Source organism: Lipotes vexillifer, unplaced genomic scaffold (assembly GCF_000442215.2).
Source record: "Lipotes vexillifer unplaced genomic scaffold, Lipotes_vexillifer_v1.1 scaffold277, whole genome shotgun sequence".
Taxonomy (NCBI): domain Eukaryota; kingdom Metazoa; phylum Chordata; class Mammalia; order Artiodactyla; family Lipotidae; genus Lipotes; species Lipotes vexillifer.
The window spans coordinates 69112-77592 of NW_006772135.1; the positions used below are offsets into that span (position 1 = coordinate 69112).

Consider the following 8481-nt stretch of genomic DNA (forward strand, 5'->3'; position numbering starts at 1 on the left):
TCAGTACCCTTCCCAGGAATGCCGGGTATGTTGAGAGTAATAAATCTTTCAGGATGCTGGCAGTTCTAAAGTGAAGCCAGACCAGTTGATCATAAAGAGGTCTTAAAGCTTCCCCTGGAAGACACTAGTGCAACTGTAGAGACTTAACAAAGTCAAAGAGACTACTGCTCTTTGATTTGTCAGAAAGCATCACTGTTTGCTATTTCCTGATTACGACTTTTCTCTCTTCCCACTAACTGACCCCAGTTTAGTTCGGGAAGGTCAGGCAAACTCTGCCTATGGGGGCTATCATTCCTTCCTCTGTATGATGAACTAATTGCCCATTTTCAGTGCTTCTGCCAACACCCTAGTTGCGTTTCCAGTCCTACTATGCTGATAAGATCCCACTCCCATCTCACTCTGTTCCTGACACACCTACCAGATATATCTGATCACATCCTTCTCCTGATCAAAACTGTCATGAATCCCCCCTCCCAACCCAAGGCTACAGAAGACAGTCCATAGTTCTTCACTGACTTTTAAGCTACTCTAGTACAAAAACAGTTGCCAAGTGCTAACAATCAATAAGAAATAGTCATTTAATCAAAAACTTTGCTCCAGATTCTTTCAGTGCCTCTCTGGACTGCCTTCTGACATGTTACTAGCGGTCACTGCAACCCGTCCATGCTTCTTGCCTCCTGTGACATCAGAATAAAACTGTCACCCAATTCTGACACCACAACCTCCTCCTTTCTCTCACTGCTCAGCCTCCATATTACATCTCGGCTTGGAATTCAAGACTGGGCCCCTGGTCTCCTCCACATCACGGGCCTCTGGTGTCCTCATGTCATCTACTCCAAACTGCCTGCTCAAGACCTCCACTCCAGTCTAACCCAACCACCTCTGCCCCCTAAACAAGTCAATACTTCCTCACCTCTACACCTTTCACACTACTGTCTGCTGAGAATGCTCCCTTCTTCCCCTCTCCTACTCAGTTAGTTCTATTTTTTTCAAGCTGAAATCTTATCTACTTCGTTGAAACCTAGAGACCCAGAGCCATTTTCCCCTCTTTCAAACTCCTGGAAAAAGTGTTCATCACACTCATTTGGAAATGATCAAGTGGGAGGTACACACATTATTCTCTTGTGGGTATGTCCCATCTCTCTTCCCTATTTTCACTTCTTTACAAAAGCAAAGACCATGGGTTACATTTCTTTGATTAGAGTTGCTAACGATAAATGTTGTTTCAAAGATAAAACAATAAACATTTACAAAGTATCTTCTCGGTGAGTTCCCACCAAACACCAAGGAGAGTGTGGACAGTAGGCACTTGATATATGTCTAAAGATTTTAAATCCAATTCAACAATTAATTACTGAATATCAAGTATATAAATTTATTACTCAAGACACAATAGGGAACCAAAAGATGCAAAAGATACAGGCCTTAGCCTCGAGAATTTTGCAGTCTTGAAGAGAGCACTGTTTTAAAAACAGAGAAAAGTTGTATGCAGCTTTTTAAAAACTGTTATTAGAATTCAAAAGCCAGAGAACTGTTAAGAGTTCAGTAACTCAGAAAGGGTGAACCAGAATTCATGGCTGATTACAAATTATTTATTCCCAGGTTAAAATGTATTATCTTAAGAGCATCACAATTCCTATTAGGGAAGGTGTTATCTTTATTTAGAAAGAGAATGCAATGGACAATTTGGGTCTGAAAACAAGGCCCATAGGCAGGGTCTTGATGGAGAGAGCAGTTCAAAGGGAAATCTTATTTTCCCTTATTAGAAAATGTGAAGGATCGGGGAAGAAGGGTATTTCCAAAACAAGGAGAAGGAGGGCTAAGCTAGGGGAGTGTGGGAGCCCACTCCCCCGCAATTGCAAGAGCCAACCAGGCACATCTTGTCAAAGCCCCACATTCAGTAACGCCCAGTTGGTAGGCTGAAGTCAGCTGCAGTGGGAGTATTTATACCATGGAAATTGCAAATGTTACAAATCAAAGCTTTTTTTTAGAGTGAGTTGTGAACTATTTACCAGCACACGGCTGACGAAGCCATGGGACAGGAGGCAAAAGAGTGGGATAATGGGCGAGAAATATTTTAAACTCAGAGATGCTAAATATTCTATTTTAAGTTGCTGGTTTTGCCTCAACTAAAATTTCCTTATGTTCCCAATTTTCAGTAAAGTCCAATATAGAAATAAACACCTAGGGTGGATGTAGTGTGTGTGTTTACGTGTGTGTGTGAGTGTGTGTGTGTGTGTGTGTGTGTGTGTGTGTGTAAAATATGGAATAGGGTTGAATTCCATATTAGAGATGAAGAAGTGCTGAACAGGGAGCAAATTTGCTGGCTGCTGAAAGGATCCACGTACAAAACAAATTCAATGACAGTGGGAGCCTGCGACCATGGGCGATCGGGAAAAGGGGCAGAGAAAACAAGATGCTTGATGTTCCCCACTCCACATGGGGTTCAAGCCAACTGCACATGAATCTTGAAGGCAGAGAGCCTCCTGACCTCTGGGTTACAGAATTGATTGTAATTTAGTGCCCGTGCGTTTTATCACCTCAACTCTCTGCAATAAAAAAAACCTCCTGTATACCATGATATACACAAAGATCCTTAGCAAAACAACTCCCAGAAACTTCGGAAAATGACTCATTAGTCTCCATGAGGAAACCAATCTTTCAGAAATGGTGATTTCTAGGCTGAATGGTGTCAGGTGAGCCTTGTTACCAGGGGTAGCTGTTCCTCACTTTACTGTGGCCCAAGAATAAAATGATCTAAGCCTTTCTACATGGCTCTTTCTCATACTTTATTAAAATGTTGGGCAAGTTTTTTTTAATATCAGTACAACACCATATATTATTATCAGCTTATGATGATAATAATAAAAAAGTAATTCATGACAATATCTTTAATAGTTCAAGAATATCAAATGTCTTAAAAAGCTTGAAACATACCTTGAGGATTCTTGCTTCTAGATTTCTGACTAGGTCTTGGCAAATTCCAGAAACAAAATATTGGTACAATGCAAGAAGAGGCAGAATCTACCAACAGAAAAACACTCTTTGTTTTGAAACGTATTTTACCAAGTTAATAACCTAATAATACAATTTAGCCAAATACTGATGTAAGAGATGTTATGCAAAATTGTGATTGATCTTTCCATATTAGAAGACTGTACTGTTTGGTATAAGTGAAATGATCTGCCTAACGTATGTTTCATAATTTTATCAGAATTTTAAAGTGCTATCAGTGACTTAACAGTTCCAAGTAGATGCTACTTGATACCCAAAACCTAGGTTTCACATTTCCTTAAGCATGGAAAAATAAAAATCCAGTTAATCATCTTCCTTGAAAAAAAATTATTTCAACATATACGTATGAATTACTGAGGCCTGTGGAACCATTCTAGCAAATGAGCTACCAAATAAATGCCAAATTTAAAGCAAAGGAACTCACATCCATGTCCCCTAATAGCTTCTACTTATTCGTCTCAATGTCAGCTATTTGTCTTCAACTGGAATATCTCCATCATCAAAAAATATTTACAACAGGCCTGTTATATGTCAGACACTGTTGAATGAGAAAAAATCTAAGTCCGTGCCTTCATAGAGCATATATTCTACCGATTAAAACGCAAGCTTACTCTTCATATAACATTCTTATTTTCCTAAAATTAACCCCAAAGTTCAAGTCTTCTTGAAGTCCCATGGATATACGTGAAAGCTTGCAGACTATCAATTTTTCAATTGACCAAACCAGTATCCAGCTAAAGGCAGGTGTTGAGGGACAGTTTTGCTTAGACTTCTGAACAGCTCCTGATCTCAGCTTAAAACTGAAGCTCAGTCCCTAGAACTGGGTCCTGCTCCATCAAAGGCAGCTGGAGCAAGAAGGGGCACTGGGATCCTTATTATTTAGCAAACTATTTCCCATGATCCCACAGCAATGGGTCCCCTAGCAAATTTTATATGTTACAGCGGTCTCCTTAGCCACTGGGCTCCTTCTGGAAGGTAGTGTAATAGAAAATGGAAACTGTTTACATCTTGCAAGTTTAGCTAAGGAATCTCATTGTCAGTCAGTCAACTGGTGGCTGCTAACAGCAACAGCTTTTAAAAAGGACTAAAACTGGTCTTAAATGATTTCAAATATAACACAATACATTTTTCTACCATGGTGCTCTACAAACATAACACAATACTTTTTTCTGTAATTAATGCAGCACAAAACGAGTTGGCTATTACCTTTGAGATTGTTTCTTTTCTTTAGTGACAAATAAAAACATACCATTTTATTGCTGCCAATTGCTCAATTATTCAGAAAAATGTTCTCAATTTCTTAAGCTTCAGAGAAAAAAGTCTCATTTCTTTTCCAGGGCAGGGATATGTATTATATATGAATATGACCAGGCAGCTAGAAGTTACCCAGGGGATAAAAACTATTTTCTAAATCCAGAAATGAATCCCCTTAACAAGAGAGGAGCACCATTTTGCTATTTTTTTCTAATAAACAATTTTTTGCCAAATCTGCCAAGTGTTAAAAGCATGTATCAACCTCTTGACTTTAACACATGACATTATAATTTAACAACTAATATCAGGGGGAAGCAAATCTTTTCAATATAAGGAGAGAGTGAACTTAGAACAAGAGAAAACAATACATGAGAAAAAAGAAAGTAAGTATGAAAATTATAGAGGAAAGGGAAAGAAGCAGAAAAAGAGAAAGAACATATATTAACAAGCAAACACAGGGGAAAAGAGATACAGAGGTAGAGGAAATAGCACAGAGGAAGAAAAAAGGACAAATACGATAAAGGAGGAAAATATAAAATAACCAACAGAACACCCTAAATTATGTTTAAAATGCAGTCAACTTCAGATTTATGAGATACATACTGTGGTTTATTTCCCTAAAGGAAAAGAGAGTTGTATTTGGGTTTTTTTTTTTTTAATTTCCTAGGATATTAAGATGTGTCTGTCTTTAATTTCACAGTTAGAATCTGTTTTGCACTTAGATGTGCCCTTAACACAGAAAAGACAAGACACAAAGATAAATTTATCTCAATAAAGAAATACTCCCAGAGTTTCAATATTGATATGACCTGCATGACTTAATGCAGTGAAGTTATAAGTGCACTAGATTCCTGTGTTTGAGACCAGTGCAACACTCTAGTCAATTTCACCAAACGTCTTCTAAAAAAGGTAAAATAATAGAGTAAAATAAGAGAACAAAATCAAATAGGCATGGCTATTGTACCCAAAAGGCAATGCAAACAGTGATGTCAAAAGAAAGAATATTAATTCATACGTTTCATTTTGAAGTACAGATCTGAATCCCGAAAATAGAGTTTAAAAGTTAAATAGGAACTGACCAAAACTACATTATTAAAACTTGAAAAGTATAAGATAAATGGGGTAAGATACCACAGTGAATTAAGATTTGTCGATTTTACAAATCACTTACTATTAGATTTTGCTTAGCAAAGTGCAGTTCGCGGATTACGTAATATAGACTTGCAACTACAGAGCAGATGTCAGCTCGGTATCTGTCCGAGAAGAGCTCGATGCCAGGAAGAAGCTGAGTGATTTCATACTGAGCATAGCAACGTTCAGCTTTAGGGTGTAGAAGTGTGGTTCTAAGCAAACCCTGTAAATGAAAAAGGTGAAATGAAGAGCTGGAACTTGCAACAACGAGACAGAAAGATAAGTACATGTATTACTTCCCAAAGTGCTTTGCGTATGCCTAGCACACTGTATCCTGTAATAAATTATACTTATCAATATCCTCATGACTATAGGTTCCAAATGCTTTTACCACTCAAGATGGGCCTTTTAAATTCCATGGTAGTTGAATAATTATCATTTTAAGAAGAAATTATTATATTAAGTTATCATTTGTTGAGGGTCAGTTTTGTGTTGGGCACTCTTGGTAAATTCTTTGTAAATATTATCTCATTTAATCCTCACTTAACCTACCGCTAGAAGGAAGGATTATTATCTCACAAGTGATATAACTGAGGCTTAAACAATTAACTTCTCTGAGGTCACACAGCTAATGATGGCAAAAAGAAGATTCAAAGTCATGTCTATGTAACTCAAAAATCTATGTTCTTTCCACTATACCAACCTATATAAGCAGAGGAAAGAAAAACGTATTTCAGAAGTCCAAATCAAGCAGAGGTAATTTTGAATTTTTATTGAATTAAGTAAAAAGTTGATTTGTTTAATTGACCAATATTTCTTAGGTAATTTATATGACCAACGTTGTACCAGACATTCAGAAACAAGATGAATACACAAAATCAAATTGTACATTTAGGAGTGCTTCTTATGTTATCTTAAACAATTAACATTTCTTGATGACAAATGCATCATAAAGTTATTTTAATGTATATATCTGGAACAAATTTTAATCAGATTGCTCATTAAACTTATGACACCTAGTCTAAAATATTACACAGTTGTTTAATTTTTAGTTTTACAAATTTTCTTTAAAATCATAAAAAGAGCAGGTTTTAAAAATAAATCCCCCAGCTAATTTTAAGTGTCATTACAAAGAAATGATGTCCACGTTTAAGCAAAAAATTACTTATTTCTAAAACATAAACAGCATTATCTTCAGGAATGAGGAATATCAGAAGAAAGTAAAGGATGCAATAGAAGGAATCCAATTCGGATTATCATTCCCTTTGCATCCTTGCCTCTTCCACCTTTTCCCTTTGAAGCACAGGCCAGAAGTGTATGGAACATAAGAAAATTGAAAACTCTGGCCACATGCTCATCCAGATTTCATAAGCTATTAGACTCCTTAGAACAAGGGTGTCCCATCCTTCAAAGTAAACAGAACCTTCAGGAGATTGCAGAGGCCCCTGGCTATATTCCCAAATCTTAGAATGTCTCGTATTTCAGATAAAAGCTCCTTTCTTCTTCAGTAAAGTCAAACCCAATTCCTAAGAACTGCAGACACTCTACTTATATAGTCTTCAACTTATTTTTTGCTTTCATTATATGGTATATTTTACATCACGCAATTGAGCAAAACTTTATTTAGAGATGAGGCCACTTAAGGCAACCCTTTAGACTCAGTCAGATTCGCTTCACTGCTCATTAGTAACATAACGAAGGACAGGAGACTTAGTTTCCTTATCTGTAAAACTCCTCCTTCTGTAGCGAAAATGAAAACAGTGACTCTGCTGAATATTATGCCACAGGGGTTCAGCCATTGAAGGAAAGAGGGGCTTATGATATTTAATCAAGGTTCATGCTATTTCCCTACGTGCAAGTTTTATGAATATGCTAAACCACTGCATTTTTTTTTTTTTTTTTTTTAACTGACTGCATGGTCTGGCTACTGTAGAAAGGTATACAGGAAGTGTTACCTGAAAGAGTAACCCGGACAAAAGGCAACAGTTGGTTCTCTTTTCAACGTCCAATGTCTGAATAAATCTAAGTATAAGAAAAAGAAACATTCATAGACAATGTTCCAAGACTATTTTTATACAAATACATCTCTAATACTCATAGATTTTCCAAAATTAAAATAATCTTTGTGATTCTAAAAGTGCTACATACTCATATAAGATCTAGGACATAGAAAGATAGAAAAAAAAAATAAAATGAAAAGTCACCTATAATCCTACCACCTAAACATGATTACTGGTAACATTTTGGCCACTTTCCTTCTAGAGTTTCTTCTACATACAATAATACACATGCACACTCACAGTAAGACTAAAATTATGCAATACATATTATTTTATAAACAAATTTTCTATTCTTGGACATAATGAGTTACATCATTATTTTACAGATTTTAATATTTTTTCATATGCATGTACCATAATATTAAAATATTCATCTCCATTTTGGTTTTTTCCAATGCTGAAATAAACATTGTTGTACCTACATTTCTGAGCACTTGTCCTATTAATTCCACTGGATAAATCCCTAGAAGTGGAATTTTGGGGAAAAGGAGGTGCACAATTTTAAATCAAATTTTTGATGAGTACAATTTAAAAATTTCCTCCCATAGATTTAAACAATGTGTTTCCTCACCAGCAGTATATTATGGATCCATCGATGACATTAAGTCTTTCCACCAACGATTAAGGTAATATCTCTGTGTTTACTACTGTCTCATTTTATGTCCCTTAGTAGAGTTTGAGTTTTCTTTACATGGGTCTTGAAACTCAAATTTGCAACTGTTAACCACATTACCTTCTTCTAAATCTTATTTCAATAACACCAGTGGGCTTCACTATATTAATAACTTCGTCAGTCCGAGTTCAGTTTCTCTATGTGGTGCTTTACCTTCTGAACAGTGCGGGGAGAAGTTTCTTCTCCTCAAGGAGTCCCCAAGAACAGCCAAAGCCCCTGGAGTATCACAGAGCCTGTGGAAGTCAGATTTCCAGCTGGGTAACCAGGAAATGACTTTCTGTTGATTGAAAACCACTAAGTAAAAACTTCAGAGGCTCAGAGAAGCTGAGGTGTCCTCTGGCAGGAATG

At 36.6% G+C, this 8481-nt stretch overlaps 1 protein-coding gene across 1 annotated transcript in view; it reads right to left on the reverse strand.

The window, feature by feature from the left end:
• The window catches only part of LOC103078703 (putative uncharacterized protein C12orf63), a gene marked incomplete at its 3' end in the record, with an annotated part of 102527 nt that overhangs the window by 64098 nt on the left and 29948 nt on the right, over positions 1-8481 (reverse strand). Inside the window, exons 9-11 of the mRNA XM_007447303.1 lie at positions 7356-7422; positions 5441-5623; positions 2938-3024 (exon numbers count right to left, since the gene is read on the reverse strand). Of these exons, the coding sequence (XP_007447365.1) occupies positions 2938-3024; positions 5441-5623; positions 7356-7422 (337 nt within the window). The remainder of the gene's footprint in view (positions 1-2937; positions 3025-5440; positions 5624-7355; positions 7423-8481) is intronic.